The sequence below is a fragment of the Jaculus jaculus genome, chromosome 6 (assembly GCF_020740685.1).
Source record: "Jaculus jaculus isolate mJacJac1 chromosome 6, mJacJac1.mat.Y.cur, whole genome shotgun sequence".
NCBI classification, from domain to species: Eukaryota; Metazoa; Chordata; class Mammalia; order Rodentia; family Dipodidae; genus Jaculus; species Jaculus jaculus.
The window spans coordinates 158,627,716-158,649,016 of NC_059107.1; the positions used below are offsets into that span (position 1 = coordinate 158,627,716).

The following is a 21,301-nucleotide window of genomic DNA, read 5'->3' on the forward strand; positions in this document are numbered from 1 at the left end:
AGTCTCAGGGTGGCCTCAAACTCTCAGCCATCCTCCTACCTCTGCCTCCCAAGTGCTGGGATTCAAGGTGTGCACCACCACTGCCCGGCTCATGTATTCTTTGGAATAATACATCCTGGGTTGGAGAGATGGCTTAGTGATTAAGGCACTTGCTTGTGAAGCCTAAGGATCCAGGTTCAACTCCCCAAACCCACATAAGCCACATGTACATGATGGCGCATGTGTCTGGAACTTGTTTGTAGTGGCTAGAGGCCCCCATGCACCCATTCTCATTCTGTCTCTCATAAATATATTTAAAAAAACTACCTACACAAGACCATCATAATAGGAGGAAAAGATCATGACATCAAAATAAAAGAGAGACTGGTTGAGAGGGGGAGGGGATATGATGGAGAGTGGAGTTTCAAAGGGGAAAGTGGGGGGGGGGAGGAAATTACCATTGGGTATTTCTTACAATCATGGAAGTTGTTAATAAAAAAAATTGAGAAAAAACATATATACTAAAAAAACCCTAAAGTATTTTTAAAAAATTTATTTTATTTATTTGAGAAAGAAAGGCAGATAGAGAATGGGCATGCCAGGGCCTTCAGCTGCTTAAATGAACATCAGATGCTTGTGCCACTTTTTTGCATCCTGTTATTTGGGAACTGAACCCCAAGCCAGCAGGCTTTGCAAGCAAGCTATTTTTGCTGCTGAGCTACCTTCCCAGCCCCCCTTCCTGATTTATGTTTATTTTATTTTTTATTTATTTGATAGAGAAAGAGGGAGGGAGGGAGAGAGAAAGAATAGGTGCACCAGGGCCTCCAGCCACTGCAAACGAACTCCAGATGCATGCGTTCCCTGTGCATCTAGCTTACATGGGTCATGGGGAATCGAACCGGGGTCCTTTGGTTTTGCAGGCTAAGCCATCCCTCCAGCCCCTGACTTATTTATTTATTTATTTGTTTGTTTGTTTTTTTAGAGGTAGAGTATCTAGCCCAGGTGATTTATTTATTTGTATATATATATATATATATATATATATATATATATATATATATATGTATATGCATATGTATATATATATATATATATATATATATATATATATATTTTTTTTTTTTTTTTTGAGGTCAGATTTCACTCATGCTGACCTAGAATTCACTATGGAGTCTCAGAGTGGCCTTGAGTTCAAAATGATTGACCTGCCTTTGCCTCTGCCTCCTGAGTGCTGGGATTAAAGGCATGGGACACCACGCCTGGCTTTTTTGTTGTTGTTGTTGTTTTGTTTTGGTATTTTCAAGACGGGGTCTCACTCTGTGGTTTCAAGCTGGACTCAACTCACAGTGATCCTCCTACCTCTGCCTCCCAAGCGCCAGGATTAAAGGTATGTGCCACCAAGGCTGGCTAACTGTTCCATTTATTTATTTATTTATTTAATTTTTATTTATTTATTTATTTGAAAGTGACAGCGAAAGAGGGAGATAGAGAGAGAGAACGGGCGCACCAGGGCCTCCAACCCCTGCAAACGAACTCCAGACGCGTGTGCCCCCTTGTGCATCTGGCTAACGTGGGTCCTGGAGAATCGAGCCTCGAACCTAGGTCCTTAGGCTTCACAGGCAAGCGCTTAACCACTAAGCCATCTCTCCAGCCCTAACTGTTCCATTTCTAATTGGCGGCATGTTTGTCACGTGCTCTTGGCTAGGTAGGTTAGTGAGGGAAAAGGACTTGTAACTGGCTACATGCATGCAGGTAAGTTTTATTCCAGGACATGGAAGAACTGACTGAGGCTGTGTGTGCAAGGAGGAAGAATAATGGCTGGCTGCTTGGTGGGCACTCAGTAAGGCTTTCCTTGCCAACTTCAGGTGGGCACTCAGTAAGGCTTTCCTTGCCACCTTCAGGGTTTGCTTCTGGTTGACACTGTATGTGCCGAGTTTGGGAATGCCTGCTTTTTTTTTTTTTTTTTTTTTTCTTTTTCTACTTAGGTTTTCTTCTCAGCTCAATCTCTGGAGAAAAAATGGCCTCTTCTTTTATGTGTTTCCTTCACACATCCCTCCCCCCGCCCTGCAAACGGACCTGGAATTCACTATGTAGTCTCAGGGCAGCCTCAAACTCACTGGAATCTTCCTACCTCTGCCTCCCAAGTGCTGGGATTAAAGGTGTGTACCACCACGCCCAGCATGCGGTTCTTTTTTATTCATTTTATTTTATTTTTATTTTGGGGTTTCCGAGCTAGAGTCTCTCTCTAGACCAGGCTGACCTGGAATTAGTCTTAGGGTGGCCTTGAATTCTAGGTGATCCTCCTACCTCTGCTTTCCAAGTGCTGGGATTAAAGGCGTGCACCACCATGTCGCCTTTTATTTTTTTAATGTTTTTTTTTTTAGTTTTTTCGAGGTAGGTTCTCACTCTAGCCCATGGTGACCTGGAACTCACTCTGTAGTTTCAGGGTGGCCTTGAATTCATGGTGATCCTCCTACCTCTGCCTCCTGAGTGCTGGGATTAAAGGCAGGTGTGGCCATTGTCAGCCACCTCCAAACTTTCTAGGGAGTCTTCTGTGTTAGTCTCTGTCCTTTCATCCCCGCTCTCGCCACCACTCACTCCACCCCATCCACACTGCCTCCCTGCTCTTAACGCCAATCAAGTGCCTACGGCAGGACTTTTGTACTCCTCATTCCCTTTGCCCGAACTCTCTCCCTGAAGGTGTTCGTGTGGCTCACTCCTTCACATCGGTGAGATTTCTATTCAAGTGTCAAGGGATCTTCCTTGACTCCCCAGTACACATACAGCGCCCTGTCATTCTTTCTCATCACTTCCCCCTTATAGCTTGTATCCCTCTTGGGTTTCATTATCTCTAAAACAGACATTGCCAGTTTTGTTAATTGCTGAATCCTAGATGACTTAGAATACTGAAGGCTGGGAAAGCAGCTCAGTGGCAGAGCTTCCAGCTGGCTTGTGCGCAGCCCTGGGCTCTGTTTCCAGCCCTGTTTTCTAGCTCAGCTGGGACAGGGAAGGAGAGGGACTGCCTCTTTTAAGGCTTCCAATCATATTGTAATTATGTCCCTACAGTATGGTTTCTCACTACACAGTGAGCCCTTTGGGGACAGGGTTCTGTATCCAGATGAGAGCTTGAACGTACTGGTTAGTGTCCTTCTGGCTCCTGTGTTGGCTTTTCACGTAGCTGCTCCTCCAGCCAGGGCCTGGCCTGGTAGTGTGTCTGCGCTGTGGGGCATGAGCAGGAAAAGCCAGACAGAGCTACAGCTCTTGGGTGGCCTCCCTGCTTTGTCCTCAGTGGGACCACTGGGCAGTTCCAATAGAAGGCCCCTCAGTTGGGAGAAGTAAGCATGGTACTGAAGTTGGGGTAGGCATCTCAGAGGTTATATTTCCAGCCTCAGGCCCAGGCTTCCCTGTCATCATGGCTGCAAATTCTGGGGTACCACAGGAACTGAGGTGTTAGGTCTAGTGTACATTCTTTTTTGTTTTTTAATTTAATGAGAGTGAAGGAGAGAGAATGGATGTGCCAGGGCTTCCAGCCACTGCGAATGAACTCCAGATGCATGCGCCACCATATGCATCTGGCTTTATGTGAGTTCTAGGAGTCAAACCTGGGTCTTTAGGCTTCGCAGGCAAGTGCCTTAACCACTAAACCATCCCTCCAGCCCTCTAGTGTACATTCTTCTGAGCAGGCTTCTTTTTGGGAATGTCCTGCCTTCCCAGAGGACCCAGGAGGCTTGCCATTTTCTTGCCTGAGGCAGCCCAGGGACCACCTCCTACAGGCCTCCTCTGAGGATTCCCTCTGCCCTTGCCTCAAAGGTCACAGCCCCATGCCTATAGCTCCCCCCATCCACCCCGTGTTCTCTGTGGGCAGTGCTGGACTGAGACCCCTCTGGGTCTATCTTTGCCCTTAGCACAGAGGAGACCAACTCACTCCTGTGGATGGGGGCCTGGGAAAGAAGGGGAACAGCAAGCATTTTCTCTCTAGCTCTCCTCCTGTCCTAGAGCCTAGGCTCTGCCCATTCCTGCCGGGGGCCACCCCCAGGCCTGGGCTCCTGACCACACAGCACTCTGGAGTGCTGGGATTCTCAGCACTGACGAGGAAGGAGGGGCCCAGAGCCCGTGCGTGCCTGCCACTGGGCCTTCCCGTTGGTGCACACATTGTGCATCTCTCATTCTTTTGTTGTTGTTGTTGTTGTTTGTTTATTTTTTATTTATTTATTTGAGAGCTACAGACAGAGAGAGAAAGAGAGAGAATGGGCACGCCAGGGCCTCCAGCCTCTGCAAATGAACTCCGGACTTGTGCACCCCTTGTGCATCTGGCTTACCTGGGTCTTGGGGAATCGAACCTGGGTACTTTGGCTTTGCGGGCAAGCACCTTAACAGCTAAGCCATCCCTCCAGCCCAACATAGCACATTCTTTTCTTTTTTTTTTTTTCTTTCTTTATTTTACTTTATTTATTTATTTATTTATTTATTTTTCGTTTTTCAAGGTAGGGTCTCACTCTAGCCCAGGCTGACCTGGAATTCACTAGGTAGTCCCAGGCAGGCCTCAAACTCACAGTGATCCTACCTCTGCCTCCCGAGTGCTGGGATTTAAGGTGTGTGCTTGGCTCTCTCTCTCTATTTTTGTGCCCTATTACACTGAGCTTAATTTGGGTTGCTGGAGCTGGATGGCCATGGGTAGAGTTCTTGTTGTTTTCGTTTCTTTTTTTCCCTTCAAAAGAGCACAAATACACTTTTATTTATTTACTTTTCTTTTTCTTTCTTTCTTTTTTTTTTTTTGAGGTAGGGTCTGTCTCTGGTCCAGGCTGACCTGGAATTAACTATGTAGAATCAGGGTGTTCTCAAACTCATGGAGGTCTTCCTCCCTGTCCCTCTCAACTGCTGGAATTAAAGGTGTGTGCCACCAGGCCCAGTTTTTAGTTACTTTTCTTAAATCCTTGAAGGGTACAACATCTCACAGATTCTGTGTCCAGTGGCCTTGGCAGGAAGGCTGCTTTGGAATTTGGCTCAAACTGTGCCACCGTTTCAATGGGCCTGAGTTACCTTTTCCCAGACTACTCTCATTTTAAAATTAGGTTTGCCACCAGGAGTCACTGTTTTTGTTTTTTGTTTTGTTTTGTTTTTGTTTTTTTTGCTTTGTACACATAAGCACATCTCCTGCCCAAGTACAATTCAATTTCATCTCCTGCATAAACACCTTCAATTTTAAGAAGAGCCATGTGCTCCCTTTGGTTCCAGAGACCTCACTTATAGCCAGTAAAATGGCCTTGCACCAGAGCCTTCCAGACAGATTTTAGAAGCCCTATTCCCAGCAGGCCTCCACAGAACCCAAGATTCTATTTTTTTTTTAATATTTTATTCATTAATTTGAGAGGGAAAGGTAGACAGATAGAAAGAGGGACGGAGGGACGGAGGGAGGAAGGGAGAGAGAAAGTATGGACTCACCGGGGCTTCCTGTCACTGAAAATGAACTCCATACTCATGTGCCACTGAAGAAAGACCCAGACTCAAATAGTATGTACAAACAGAGAGCATTTATTCTACAGAATCAGCCAGCATGCGGGGGTCAACCATTCATACAAAATGGCAACCCCGAGAGGGGCACGCAGGCCCCTTTTAAGCACAACTAGGGGAATTTCAGGCGGGTTAGGTGACCCTCTAAAATGATTGGCTAGGCAAGCAGCAGTTATAATTGCACATCTCTGATTGGTTGGGGCAGAAGGTGCAAAGGGTTGAGAAAGGGACATGTCTGTAGAAACTGACTCAACCCCCAGAGCCCACCACCTTGGGCACACCCTTTGTTTGTGGTTTTTCCCAGAAGTCTTGCCTGCCTCTCTGGGAAACTGAAACTTAGGCCTATCTGTAAACTGGAGCAAATTTGATCCTCTCATTCCCCCCTTGAGCTAGGTTCCATCTCAAATCCTTGAGAGGGGTCTAGGGGTTGATATTGGGACTTTAATATCATAAGATGAACAGTAGGTACATGTTTTTTGACAAACCTCATGAGAGGTTAAGGATATAGGGCCCACAGATGAGGGCAAGTAGCAACAGGATCAGGGGCCCTGTCACCCCTGAAAGGAGGGCAGCGAGCCAAGGGGACCAAGTTTTAGTAGGGACTGAGTGGGATGTGGAATTAACAACCGTCCCTGTAGCAGTGTTCACGAGGCTTAGGTCCAGTAAGGGCCAAACCCACAGCAGAGCTCAGTTGGTACAGGCAGTTGGCGTAGGCGGAGTCTGTAGATTTTTTTCTTGTAGAGATACACCTATGAAGCAATCAAGACTGGGGAACAATAAGTGGGAGAGGAAATATTCATGCATGGGGTGATTACTCTTTTTGTACCAAAGGAGAGCAGGTGTCTTGACACAACGGTTCCTGATTATGGAAACACTGAGCAGGCATTCAGCTCTGGTCAGCTTGGAGCTGGACAGGCAGAGAGATATAACTTGACCCACATCAAAGAGGATGAGGCCTGTCCTTTACAGAACCAGGGACTCAGCACACATGGAAAAACAGTTCTTTGGAAATGGGCAAGAGATAAGAAAAAAAAAAATGTTTGTCTTTTTTTACCTTCAGGGATCCAGTCACTCTAATTCTAGCCCCCCCCCCCGCCCCTTTATTTTTCCCTCTCACGAGAAAACACTCCAAGTGTTTTTAGGGGACTGGGACGAAGACATTAGATCATTTACTGTTTCCTGCTGAATGGGACACGAAGTAGGGACTTGTAGTTAGAGAGCCTCTCTCAAAGAGGGGAACTATTCTAATGGACCCCAGAGTGTAGGAAGAGAGTCTTGGAAGAGAACACTGGGGAGAAAGAATAAAAGTAAAGAGTTAATGAGAAGTCAGCACAGAGCAAACTGGTCCTTTTTGAGGTTGAGGGAATCCAAGTAGACAGGCTTGGATTGTCCCAGGACCCTCTGAGGATGAGCTGGCTTAGATTTTTTTCATGTTTTACCCATGACTTTAAATTTGATAAGCTTAAGCAAGCTATCACAACATATTTTAGCCTGAAAATTAGTTTTTTGTTTCTTAAGATTTTGTAAACAGTTGAAAAATTTCTGACTTTAGGCATGGTGTTTAGGTTTAGCCTGAAAATTTTTTCCTATGCACACACATTTTATCCACAAACTTTAACTTGATCTATGCACCACTCAAAAAGCATTTTTAACGAGCATTCTATGTCCCAACATTGAAAAATTCCTTCCCACTTCCTTCAATCAACTCATCTCACCCCATTATTAAACATCTTTCTCATAAGGCTATTAAGAAAAACTGCACCAAATTGATTAATCTTATTACTCACTAATAAACAAGTAGTCTAAAGTCAATTTTATGTCATTCATACCAATAACACACTTGGAAATGATTTTGTTAGGAGTAACTATGGCAAATTTTGTTGCTATCTTGAGGCAGGCTGGCCTAGAAGTCAGGTCAGTTGCCTCTTCCTTTTAAGTAACAGGACATTACAATTTTTTTTAAATACCTGGCAAATTATAAGTTGTAACAATTCTGTTGACTTTAATAATCCTCTATGTAAGTTGAAGTTGACCTAGAACATAAACTCAGTAGTTATATATTTATGATATCATGTAACAAAGTATGGCATTGTTTACGTAAAACTTCAGTTCACCACCACATAGTTAAGTGTGACCTTTTTTTTTTCTTTTTTCTTTCTTTTGCCGCTTCTTGGTGTTGGCACTGTGGCAGCTGGGCAGGGCTTTCGTACACCTTTGATCAGCCCCGCCCAGCTCCCGGGCACTCACCTGGGGTCAGGTCTAGTACATGTGGAGGTAATGGCCAAGACTGGCCAGCTTCCTGAAGGGGAAAGAAGGGGGGGGGCCTGGGACTGTTGGGAAAAGAGGGGCCTCCAGGACCGCCGGGAGCCTGCTGAAGAAGGAGGGGGCCTGCTGGGAAAAGAGGGGGTAGAGACATGATGCCTGCACAAGCTGAGGCGCCATTTCCCGAGCACATGTGAGCCCGCCACCTGACTCTGACTTGAGTCTCTTTGGAGCGCTTGCAAAGCCGGCTTGCAGTTTTGTAGCTTAAAGGGAGTGAGGGGAAGTTTCCTTCCTGAACTTTTTTTTTTTTTTTTTTTTTAAGTAGGGTCTCACTGTATCTCAGGCTGACCTGGAATTCACGATGTAGTCTCAGGGTGGCCTTGAACTCACAGCGATCCTCCTACCTCTGCCTCCCAAGTGCTAGGATTAAAGGTATGCGCCACCACACCCAGCATCCTTCCTGAACTTTTAGTTTCTTAGCTGGATAAGCTATGTGGGTCCATATGTCTGAGCCATGTGGATGCCCAGAACTCCAGGGAACGATCTGGAGGACTTCTTCCCAAAAGGAGCCAGCCTCCCTCTGGGAGAGCTTCATTCCCTTAACTTTCTAAAGAGCTCTTCTTCCATGAATCTGAAATATATATATATTGGTGGGAGGCAATGTTACCCATGACAGAGAAAGATTAGAAATGCCAAGACCAGAGGGCAACGTTCCCGAGGGCCGATTAGCACACGGGAGATTCCTCAAAGCTCCAGGCAGGAGCCTAGGCCGGCAACCTGCCCTACAGGCTTTTAAGAGGTCGATGTGTTACCATTTTGTGTGTGTGTGTGTGTGTGTGTGTGTGTGTGTGTGTGTGTCAGAGAGAAATAGATAGAGGGTTTTTGCCAACACTGAATGGACTGTTGGGGTCCAGGCAGAGGGCGGCTGGCCTTCATTCAATACCGAAGAGTGGCCTTGGCCAAGAGACATCAGTTGCCAGTTCGTCCTGTCACTTACCGTATCTGACTGTACCTGTGTACTGACTGGGGAAGTGAACCCAGGCCATCAGGTTTTGTAAGCAAATGCCTTTAACCACTGAGCTATCTCTCCAGCCCCATTTTTAAAAATTAAAAAAAAAAAAATTATTTTGGATCGGGCATGGTGGTGCATGCCTCTAATCCCAGCACTCAGGATGCAGAGGTAGCAGAATCACCATAAGTTTGAGGCCACTCTGAGAATACATAGTGGATTCCAGGTTATCCTGGAGTAGAGTGAAACCCTACCTCAGAAACATATATATACATATACATATACATATACATATACATATACATATATGTGTGTGTGTGTGTGTGTGTGTGTGTGTGTGTGTGTGTATTTATGACAGAGAGAGGATCTGGGGAATCGAACCTGGGTCCTTAGGCTTCACGGGCAAGTGCCTTAACCACTAAGCAATCTGTACTAGTCAGGGTTCTCTAGAGGAACAGAACTGCTAGAATGAATTATTTTAAAAAGGGAATTTATTGGGTTAGCTTACGGTAGTTCAATAGCAGTTGCAGGCCCCAAGAATCACAAAACCTGGTAGCTGCTTAGTCCACATGGCCAGATGCCTCAGCAGTCCCCACCCGGAAGAGAAGGAAGGAAGGGAGGGAGGGAGGGAGGGAGAAAGGGAGGGAGGGAGGGGGGGGGGCTCTTTTTACCCAGAGCTTTCTTATATCAAGTCCTCCTCTGAGTGGAGCAGCCCATTCTGGGGGAAGGGCTCACTTTGGGGGAAAGACTTCCTCCTTTAGTTGATCCTTCCTGGAAGCAACCTCTGAGACCCACCCGAAAGGGATTTCTGTGGATTACTAAACAGATCAAGTTGACATCACCTTAACTATCACACCATCTCTCCAGCCCAGCCATCTCTATTTTTAGACAGATTCTAACTATGTAGCCTAAGCCTCGAACCCATGCTCCTCCTGCCTCAGCTTCCTAAATGCCAGGATTATAGGCATGTGCCAGTACACATGGTTAAGTGTAGGGAATCTTGACTGACTAAACATGGGCAAGGAGAGTCATCAGTGGCTAGGAGAAGTCAGGGAGAACAGACAGGATCCAACTTATGGATTCTATTTTATTTTTTTGTTTTTTTCGAGGTAGGGTCTTACTCTAGCGCAGGCTGACCTGGAATTCACTATGTAGTCTCAGGGTGGCCTTAAACTCAGTGATCCTCCTACCTCAGCCTCCCAAGTGCTGGGACTAAAAGCACGCACCACCACACCCTGCATCAATTTATGGATTTTTTTTTTTCCGAGGTAGGGTTTCACTCTAGCTCAAGCTGAATTTATGATTTTTAAAAAAATTTTTTTTGTTCATTTTTTATTTATTTATTTGAGAGCGACAGACATAGAGAGAAAGATAGATAGAGGGAGAGAGAGAATGGGCGTGTCAGGGCCTCCAGCCACTGCAAACGAACTCCAGACACGTGCGCCCCCTTGTGCATCTGGCTAACGTGGGACCTGGGGAACCGAGCCTCGAACCGGGGTCCTTAGGCTTCACAGGCAAGCACTTAACCGCTAAGCCATCTCTCCAGCCTGAATTTATGGATTTTAAAGAGCCCCTGACTGTGCTTCAAAAGGCTGGGGGCAGTGAATTGGATCCGGCCAGGTACAGTTGAAATGGGGGCCAGGGGCAGAGGCTGGGCTGTGACCCATGTCCAAATTGCAAAGCTCAGCAGCCTAGGTATGGCCATGCCCTGTGGTGCCCACAGTCAGGCCTGCAAAGGGACCTCTGCCCTCTACAGCTTCCCCTCTGTGGCCTGGACCACGCCGCTCAGTGACCGCCGTGCCTTGGGCTTCTCGGCTAGATTAGCGCCTCCAGGGCAGGGAGCGGCCCTGATCCATGGCAGCTGTCTAGACTTCCGGCCAACACCAGATGAGTGGGGTTGGGTGTGGAGCTGCTTGAGGGGACCAGGGGAGCCTGGTGTAGGAGAAGGCTAAGCAGTGTGGCCAGGAAGGAGCGTGGCTGTGTAGGTCCAGGTCGCTGTGAGGGCAGGAGGCGGGCAGGGGACCACCCGTCCTGTGTGGCAGGGTTGGAGCGGGGTGGGGAGATTAGGCCTCCTGCCTGGGGACCAGGTTGCAGCGAGAGGTCTGATGCGAGATTGTCTGGCAAGAAGGACAGGGCTAGATGACTGATTTCCTCATGGTGGTTGCCCTTGTATGTTCGCTCTGCACCTGTCACCTCCCAAGCCCTCGATGTGGCGGGAGCTGCCATCAGCACCGTTTCTCTCCTTGCAACACTGAGGCCCAAAGCCACATAGTAGCTGTGAATGCTGAGATTGTTATGGGGGAGATAGAGTTCCGGGGTATTTTCTGGAACCCCGAGCCCTGAGTTCATATCTACAAACTAACCAAAGAATTGGCAATTCCGGATTCAAGAGAATTATTATTATTTTTTCCATGTAGGGTCTCACTTTAGCTCAGGCAGACCTGGAATTCACTATGTAGTCTAAGGGGAGCCTCGTGCTCATGATGATCCTCCTACCTCTGCCTCCCAAGTGTTGGGATTAAGGGTGTGCGCCACCACACTCGGCTAAGAGAATGATATTTTAAAATGCTACATTTTATTTAGATTTTACAAAGGAGTGCGGAAAGGGGAAGGCTGGGAGGTAAGGGGGGGATAAAGAGGGGAGAAGAGAAGTACACCATGTGGAGCCCAAAAGCCCATGTGGGCCACGTGTTGCTCGAGTCCATGTGACCAGGTACAGATCTTAGAAAAAAAATGTGAGAGGGAATTTTAAAAATAACATGTGCTTTAAAGCTGTGCCAAAAATGAAGATAGTAATAAAAGAAAAAAGGTGTCTCTTCCCCATCTGAAGGTTGGACAAAACGTGGCTGCCAGCTCCAGAGAGAGGAAAAAATGGGCCCCTCTCTCCTTGGATCCAGGAGGATCTAGGATTTGTGTCATCCCCCCTGGGCACACCTACACTAGATATCCTGCCAATCAGCCTGGGCTTAGAAGAGAAATCCACCCATACCTGGACAGGGTGTGCACGTGAGAGAGATCTAATTGGGTGGGATGGATAGACACTAAATCCCAGGATTGGCGCAGGTAGGGCAGGCTGAGATAGGTGTGGGGTTCTAAGGCCCCTCCCTTTAAGGGCTGTCCTGGTCCTGCCTAATGAATCTACTCCAGCACCCCCCACAAGATCAGAGAGGCTTGATGTGAAAATAGTCTTCATACAGAGGTCTGGATACAGAGTCTTCTTTCATGGCTCCTTGAAGGCAAGTGGGTAGGCAAGGATCAGAGCCCCATAAATACACACACTGGTTTCTTTGCAGATGGAGGGCCCCGTGGGGTGACAACTGTATTTTACTCACTGTCAATGTCCCCAGGCCTGCCTAGCATGAGCCTCATAGGCTCATGGCACATGGGCAACTGCAGGTATACGGTGGCAGGAAGCAGGAAGCAGATGGACCCCTGGGTCACAAGACTTCCCTAGGCTGAGCTCCATGCCCTGGCCAGGCACAGGCAAGAGGTGCTCACTGCCATCTGCTGTCTGGCACTCCTCCAGCCACTGCCTGGGTTGCTCATGGTACTCGGGGACTGCTGGTGGTTATGAAAAGAAGCAAGTTCTGGGTTCAGGTGCATCCTGAGCCGCCTGCTAGCTCATGACCGGAGTGGCCTTTCCTCCTCGTATGTGGTACTGGACAGTCACCTGCCTCAAGGCATTGTTGAGAGAGTTGGCAAGAGCCAATATGAAGTTCAGGGACAGTGACGGGGGCATCCGTGTATATACAATCATCAGCCGTTGTTTTCCCTAGTGGTAACATGAACTTTGGAGCTTGATGGTAAAACGAGGTTTCCCTTGAACTTGAGTATCCACGGCAGTACTGTTGTCCAGACGATTGTGCAATAAAGGGCATGTGGCCTCCACATAGCCCTTGCCCATCAAGGGCACCATCCACACAAGTCCCCTGGGCCACAGGCATGGAAGTTGACAGCATGGTCTGTGGTCCATGGAGGTCCCGAGATGGTCCATCATGATAAAGACCCTTCCCTATTTGTATGGTGGGGTTCGTGGCAGAGAAAGAGCCCCTTTGGATGCCACAGGGTAGGGTGGGACGTACCCCTGACTAGCCTTGCTGCCTTACTAGTGGGCTTGTGCTCTGTCCCCAGACACTGATGGAGAGGCAGAAACGGAAGGCGGACATCGAGAAGGGGCTGCAGTTCATTCAGTAAGTGGACAGTGGGCAGGGTGGGTCCTCTCAGAGCCACATACTCCAGCTCTCCTTTCCTTGCTGGCTAGGCCTCCGCTCTGCGCGCAGTAGGATGTAGGGAGGTGGGCTGGGCTGGGAGAGGGGCTGGCAAGGCAGAGCCCATGAGCTCTGTGTGCCTGTGTACCAGGACTCCCAGACCCCCCATTTGATTGGTTTTTTGGGGGGGGGTGAGGTAGGGTCTCACTGTAGCTCAGGCTGACCTAGAATTCACTATGAACTCATGGTGATCCTCCTACCTCTGCCTCCCAAGTCCTGGGATTAAAGGCATGCCCCACCATTCCCAGCTTGATATTCTTTAAAAAAAAATTTAATTTATGAGAGGGAGGGAATGGGGGTGTATAAGGGCCTCTAGGCATTGCAAACAAACTCCACATGCATGTACCACCTTGTATATCTATGTGGGTACTAGGGAATCGAGCCTAGGTCCTTAATTAAGCTTTGCAGGCAAATGCCTTAACTGCTGAGCCATCTCCCCAGCCCTCAGTGCTTTTCGGTGTATCATCCCCAAGTACGTCTTCTCATAAACAGTCTCCACTTACTGTGTTGATGGACTCCCAGAGTCTCATCTGTATGGGCCTGGGTTCCAGATCTGGATCAGTGACAGCATGATCATTTCCAAAGCCCAGTGTAGATTTTACTTTCTGGGCAGTGTTCCTGTCCCTACACAGGCCTCCATCAACTCTACCTTGGCCATAGCCTGATTTTTCAATTCTTGTCCTTTTCCAGGTTTGGGGGCCTTTTCGGCGCAGTCATGGGTCTTCCTCCAGTGTACATTGGAGAGACTTGGAGCACTGTTGTCCTTTGGAGAGAACTGGGTTCATAGGCAGGCAACAGTCACTAGAGCTAGCATTGGGAGAGCTGGGGGAACATCAGCCGGATGGCCTGCATGCTGTTCCCTCGTTCCAGTGCACAGGTGCCTGAGGTCTCAGTTGGGAGAACCCATTCCTGGCACATCCTCAGGCCTGCAGCTCCAGCTCTGGGGCTTCCCAAGGCTGAGACCCATGGGCTCACCCAGACCTGTTTCTGTTTTCCTGCTAGGTCAACACTACCCTTAAAGCAAGAAGAGTATGAGGTGAGTATCTGCTTGGCAGGTGGGTGAAGGTGAGAGTGGATATGTCCAGGGGAGAGGGTTGCTGGGGCTGGGCTAGATTCCATAGAGAAGACCCATTGAGGCCCTCTGTGGACCCTCCCCTGCACAGGCCTTTCTGCTCAAGCTGGTGCAAAACCTGTTTGCTGAGGGCAATGACCTGTTTCGGGAGAAGGACTATAAGCAGGCTCTGGTGCAGTACATGGAAGGGCTGAACGTGGCTGACTACGCTGCCTCCGACCAAGTGGCCCTTCCCCGGGAGCTGCTGTGCAAGCTGCATGTCAACAGAGCGGCCTGCTACTTCACCATGGTGAGCCTGGCTCCCCGCCGCCGCCCCTCACCATGGAGCACTGCGTACCCCAAGTGAGCCAAGCCATGCCTACAGAACCTTCACCCCCTTTCCAGATATCATCATCTGTTCCCAAGGGGTCCCTGAAGCCCAGCCTCACAACAGATTCACCCAGAGAGCTTCTAAGAGAACAGATGAGCTGGACACAGGGGTGCGTGCTGTGAACCCAGCTGCTTGAGGGGCTGAGGCAGGAGGATCACTCGAGCCCCGGAGTTTGAGACCAGCTGAGTGTCAGGTCCTGCAGAAGGCTCTTCTGCAGGCTCTCAGGGTCCAGGAGACCTGGAGAGTCTAGGGCAGTTCGCAAATGATTCTACGGATAACCCTTCACACTGTCCCACGTGTACATAGCTGCCTTCCTGATTCCAGCTTGATGAGGTGCGACTGTTGCTCTCAGCCCATGACAGTCTTTTTAAAATTTTTTTGTTCATTTTTATTTATTTATTTGAGAGTGACAGAGAGAGAGAGAGAGAATGGGTGCGCCAGGGCCTCCAGCCACTGTAAATGAACGCCAGACACGTGTGCCCCTTGTGCATCTGGCTATTGTGGGTTCTGGGGAATCGAACCTTGAACCAGGGTCCTTAGGCTTCACAGGCAAGCGCTTAACTGCTAAGCCATCTCTCCAGCCTGTCTATATATATATTTGTTTGAGAGAGAGGTAGATAGAGAGAAAGAGAGAATGGGTGCACTAGGGCCTCCAGCCACTGCAAACACACTTCAGATGCATGCGCCACCTTGTGCAACTAGCTTATATGGGTACTGGGGAATCAAACCTGAGTCCTTAGATTTCGCAGGCAAGTGCCTTAACCACAAAGCCATCTCTCCAGCCCCTGACATTTTTATTTTTATTTATTTGAGGGAGAGAAAGAAGCAAAGAGAAAGAGAGAGGGAGGCAGATAAAGAATGGGTGCACCAGGGCCTCCAGCCACTGCAAATGAACTCCAGACACGTGTCACCTTGTGCATCTGGCTTACATGGGTTCTGGGGGATCAAACCAGGGTCCTTAGGCTTCACAGGCAAACACTTTAACCACTAAGCCATTTCACCAGCCCCCCCTTTTTTTTTGAGGTACAGTCTTGCTCTAGCTCAGGCTGACCCGGAATTCACTCTGTAGTCTCAGGCTGACCTTGAGCCATCCTCAACTGCTGGGATTAAAGGTGTGTGCAAGGACACCCGGCCCAGGGCACAGCATTCTGAAACAAGGCTGATGATTGGGCGGTGTGTTAGTGTAGAACCTATAGCTTTCCACCAAGTGCCCTGCTGGAGCTCCCTGGGGAACATGCCCCATCAGAATCAGTGATGGGGCTGAGAAGATGGCTCAGTGGGTAAAGTACTTATCGTTGAAGCATGAGGACCTGAGTTCAGAACTCTAAAACCTATTTTTAAAAATCTGGCCGGGTGTGGTGGCGCACGCCTTTAATCCCAGCACTCGGGAGGCAGAAATAGGAGAGGCCACCCTGAGACTACATAGTGAATTCCAGGTCAGCCTGGACCAGAGTGAGACCCCCATCTCGAAAAACCAAGAAAAAAAAAAAAATCTGGAGCTATGGAGATGGATCAGCACTTAAAGGTGCTTGCTTGCAGGCTGGGCGTGGTGGCACACACCTTTAATTCCAGCACTTGGGAGGCAGAGGTAGGAAGATCACTGAGTTCAAGGCCACCCTGAGACTACATAGAGAATTCCAGGTCAGCCTGGGCTAGAGTGGAACTCTACTTCAAAAAAAGGGTGGTGGCATGTTCTCTCTTCATGTGTGGATCCTAGCTACAGATGATTGGGCTTCTGCATGAGGAGGAAAAAACTCAGTAGCAGAGGCCAGTAAGTTAAAAAGGAGATATAAAGGGAAGAGAAAGGAAGGGAGGAGGGTACTTAATAGATTGGTAATGTATATATGTAAGTAGAATAACTGAGATGGGGAGAGGATATGATGGAGAATGGAATTTCAAAGGGGAAAGTGGCGGGGAGGGTATCACCATGGGATATTTTTTCTTATCATGGAAAATGTTAATAAAAATTGAGAAAAAAATAAATAAAATAAAATAAAAAAGGGTGGTGGGGCGGGGGAGTGCTTGCTTGCAATGCGTGCTGGCATGGACTCAATTCTCCAGTACCCACATAAAACCAAACGTAAAAAGTGGCACATTCATATGAAGTCCCTTTGCCCCAGCAAGAGTCCCTGGTGCACACACACACAAACACTCTCTCTCCCTGTCTTTCCAAATAAATAAAAATAATTTAAATAAGCTCAGCATGGTGGCATGTGCCTCCAATCCAAGCACTGAGGAGGCAAACACAGCCTACTTGGTAAGTCCCAGGCTCAGTGAGAGACCCTGTCTCCAAAAATAAAAATAAAGGTCCCGGCAAAGTGGTGCACATCTTTAATCCCAGCACTCAGGAGGCAGAGGTAGGAGGATTGCAGTGAGTTTAAGGCCAGCCTGAGACTCCATAGTGAATTCCAGGTCAGCCTGGGCTAGAGTGAAACCCTACCTCAAAAAAAAAAAAAAAAAAAAGAAAGAAAGAAAGATGGCCACATAATGTGCTTATGGGAGAGAAAGAAAACGGTGCTGCCCCCTCCCGGGGCTCTCCAGCTGGGGTTCTCCAGACTGGTCACTGAGCCCAGAATGCCCACTGCTCTTCTGCCAGGAAGGTAGGATGCTCTTAGGCCCAAGGATCACAGATGGCGATCAGTGGGCCACCAATCCTCTCTTGCAGGGCCTGTATGAGAAGGCTCTGGAGGACAGTGAGAAAGCACTGGGCCTGGACAGCGAGAGCATCCGGGCACTGTTCCGCAAGGCGCGTGCCCTCAACGAGCTGGGGCGCCACAAGGAGGCGTACGAGTGCAGCAGCCGGTGCTCCCTCGCCTTGCCCCACGTGAGTCCTGCTTCCCACCCTCACCTGGGCCAGGCCACTGCACCCTTCTGAGCCCTGGCTTCCTCCTCTACCACCAATGCCAGTACCAATGTGATTGATGCCAGCTCTCTCCTCTGAACTGGTTGAGTGCCAGAACTGGTAAAAATGTGTATATAACTGGCCTCATCCTTGCAGCACCCTGCATGGTCCCTGCTCTCTTGTCCTCGTTTTAAAGGTGAACAGACAGATGTGGATAAGAAGGACTTTACCTGAGATCACCACAGCTGGGGTGGTAGAGCTGAGTTGAACCCCAGCAGTCTGATCCCCACATGCGTGTTGAACAGGATTCCTATGAGAATTAGAGAGATGGCCTTTGGGGTGGGATGCTGATGTTGGCGTTGTCAGTGGGTGGACAAGTGACAATGGGAAGTGACCAACAGAGTTTTCCAGGAGGCCCTTGCACAATCACAGCTGGCATATGCTCACCTCCCATTTATTCACTTAATAAATATATACTAAGTGTCACTCACACAGGCACAAATCTGTGTCCTTCAAGGGCCACAGCTCACTGGTGACCAGTGGCAAGCTGTCCCTTTAACTACTGAGTCATATTTCCATCTACTTTCAATGACAAGTTGAAATAGCCCAGGTCTAGGCTTGGCACACCCTAGCCACCTCTGTGAACTTGAACACAGCCCTTCATTTTTTTGCACATCAGCTCCACATCCATAAATACTGTTCCTACTTTATCTCTGAAATAGTGGAGGACACCAAGTCCACTCCAAATAATGGAATGATAAAGATCCTGAAAGGGGGCGGGAGAGCTGGCTCAGCTGTTAAGATGCTTTCCTGCAAAACCTAATGACCCAGGTTCAATTCCCAGTACCCACATAAAACCAGATGCACAAAGTGGTGCATACATCTGTGGTTCATTTTCAGTGTCTGGAGGCCCTAGTGCGCCCATTCTCTCCCTCACTCCGTCTCTTCCTCTTTCTCTTTCTCTCTCTCTCTCTCTCTCTCTGTCTGCTTGCAAATAAAGAAATATTTATAATTTTTTGAGGTAGGATCTTGCAGTAGCCCAGGCTGACCTGGATTCCATCCTCAACACTACAAAGAAAAAAAGAAAAAGAGAGAACGTTGGGCTGAGGAGAGGGCTGAGCAGTTAAAGATACTTGCTTACAAAGCCTGCCAGCCTGGGTTCAATTCCCCAATACCCATGTAGCACCAGGTGCACAAGGTAGTGCATGCATCTGAAGCTTTGTTTGCAAGTGGCAAGAGGCCTTGGCATGCCCATACAGATTCTCTCTCTTTCTGTCAAATAAACAATCTTTGAAAAGAGAGAGAAAGAAAGCAGGGCATTGTGGCACACACCTTTAATCCCAGCACTCACTAGGCATCGCTGCAAATTTGAGGCGAGTCTGGAACTACCGAGTGAATTCTGGGTCAGCCCAGGCTAGAGTGAGACCCTACCTTGGAAAACAGAAAGAGAAAGCAAGAGGGGGGTGGGCTGGAGAGATTGCTCAGTGGTTAAAGTTGCTTGCTTGCAAAGCCTAATGGCCCAGGTTTGATTCCTCAGGACCCACATAAGCCATATGCACAAAGTGGCACATGCGCCTGGAGTTTGTTTGTAATGGCTGAAGAGCCTGGCATGTCCATTCTTCCTCTCTCTGTATCTGCTTCTTTCTCTCTCTCTTAAATAAATAAATATAAAACACTAAAAATAAAATCAGAGGGTGGAGAGATGCCTTATCAATTAAGGTGCTTGCCTGCAAAGCCTAAGGACCCATGTTTGACTCCCCAAATCCCACATAAGCCAGATGCACAAGGTCACACATGCACACAAGGTTGTGCATGCATCTGAAGGTCGATTTCAGTGGCTGGAGGCCCTGGCATGCCAATTCTCTCTCTCTCATAAGTAAAATAAAATAAATAAAAACACACACACACCACATAAGCATACAGATACATACACAAAGTGACAATGTGTATGGAATTTATTCACAGTTTCAAGAGGCACTAATGCACCCACATTCTCTCTCGCTGTCTAACAAATATTTTTAATTTTTTTTAAAGATTTTATTTTTATTTATTAGAGTCAGAGAGAAAAAGAGAGAGGGAGAGTGAGAATGGGCACATCAGGGCCTCCAGCCTCTGCAAAAGAACTCCAGAAGCATGTGCATCTGGCTTACATGGCCCACATTTTTAAAATTTAAAAATATTTATGTATTCATTTATTCATTTATTTTAGAGAGAGAGAGAGAGAGAATGGGTGCTTCAGGGCCTCTAGCCACTGCAAATGAACACCAGATGCATGCCCCACCATGTGCATCTGGGAAGTCAAACCTGGGTCTTTAGGTTTCGCAGGCAAGTGCCTTAATCACTAAGCCATCTCTCCAGCCCAACTTTTTTTAGATTAATTTATTTTTTATTAACAACTTCCATGATTGTAAACAATATTCCATGGTAATGCCCTCCCTCCCCCACCCCCACTTCCCCCTTTGAAACTCCATTCTCCATCATATCCCCTCCTCCTCTCAGTCTGTCTCTCTTTTAGTTTGATGTCATGATCTTTTACCTCCTCTTATGATGGTCTTGTGTAGGTAGTGTCAGGCACTGTGAGGTCATGGATATCCAGGCCATCTTGTGTCTGGAGGAGCACGTTTTAAGGAGTCCTACCTTCCTTTGGCTATTACATTCTTTCTGCCACAATGGACCCTGAGCTTTGGAAGGTGTGATATAGACATTGCAGTGCTGAGCACTCCTTTATCATTTCTTCCCAGCACCATGATGCCTTGTGAGTCATTCCAAGGTCACTGCCATCTGAAAAGAGAAGGTTCTCTACCAAAAGTGAGAGTAGCATTAATATATGGGTATGAACATTAAGAGAAGTGCTTATTGCAGCCCAACATTTTTATTTATTTTTTAATTTTAATTTTTTTTGTTTATTTGAGATAGGGTCTCACTAGTCCAGACTGACCTGAATTCACTATGTAGTCTCAGGGTAGCCTTGAACTCTCAGCAGTCGTTTTACTTCTGCCTCACAAGTGCTGGGATTAAAGGCGTGCGCCACCATGCCCAAGTTAACATTTTTATTTTTATTATTTTTAAATTGTTTTATATTGCCGGGCATGGTGGCGCACGCCTTTAATCCCAGCACCCGGGAGGCAGAGGTAGGAGGATCGCTGTGAGTTCAGGCCACCCTGAGGACTCCATAGTGAATTCCAGGTCAGCCTGGGCTAGAGTGAGACCCTACCTTAAAAAAAAAAAAAATTGTTTTATATTTATTTATTTATTTGAGAGAGAGAGGATGAGGCAGATAGAGAGGTAGAATGGGCACGCCAGGGCCTGTAGCCCCTGCAAATGAGCTTCAGACACATGTACCCCCTTGTGCATCTGGCTTACGTGGGTCTTGGGGAATTGAACCAGGGTCCTTAGGCTTCACAGGAAAATGCCTTAACCACTAAGCCATTTCCCCAGCCCAACATTATTTATTTATTTTGTTGTTTTTGCTTTTTTTTTTTTTGGTTTTTCGAGGTAGGGTCTCACTCTGGTCCAGGCTGACCTGGAATTCTGGAGTCTCAGGGTGGCCTTGAACTCACGGCGATCCTCCTACCTCTCCCTCCTGAGTGCTGGGATTAAAGGAGTGCGCCACCACACCCTGAGACTCCATAGTAAATTCCAGGTCAACCTGAGCTAAAGTGAGACACTACCCTGGAAAACCAAAAACAAAAAGGAGAGCAAAGCCAGTGTCACCATATAGGGCCTCCCTTTCCTGCCTGTAATCAGGGCTGACCGCGGCTGTGCTTTCAGGACCACACAGGGCATCCATGAGCACAGCTCTAGGCCTGGGCAGTCTAACCCATTGCTATCTCTGACCCCATGTCTTGCCTTTTCCAGGATGAAAGTGTCACACAGTTGGGTCAGGAGCTGGCTCAGAAGCTTGGGCTGCGGGTGCGGAAGGCTTATAAGAGGCCCCAGGTAGGTAGGTGGGCCCTGGGATCGGGGCAGAGAAGGGGGTGAAGGAGGC

General features: G+C 47.9%; 1 protein-coding gene and 1 pseudogene across 1 annotated transcript in view; one reads left to right on the forward strand and one right to left on the reverse strand.

Moving 5' to 3' along the window:
- The window catches only part of Zc3h7b (zinc finger CCCH-type containing 7B), a 64,516-nt gene that overhangs the window by 19,570 nt on the left and 23,645 nt on the right, over positions 1-21,301 (forward strand). Inside the window, exons 2-6 of the mRNA XM_045151837.1 lie at positions 12,893-12,951; positions 14,032-14,065; positions 14,193-14,390; positions 17,137-17,295; positions 21,172-21,252. Of these exons, the coding sequence (XP_045007772.1) occupies positions 12,899-12,951; positions 14,032-14,065; positions 14,193-14,390; positions 17,137-17,295; positions 21,172-21,252 (525 nt within the window). The 5' untranslated portion in view covers positions 12,893-12,898. The remainder of the gene's footprint in view (positions 1-12,892; positions 12,952-14,031; positions 14,066-14,192; positions 14,391-17,136; positions 17,296-21,171; positions 21,253-21,301) is intronic.
- Positions 4,906-5,260, reverse strand: LOC123461455 (annotated as a pseudogene).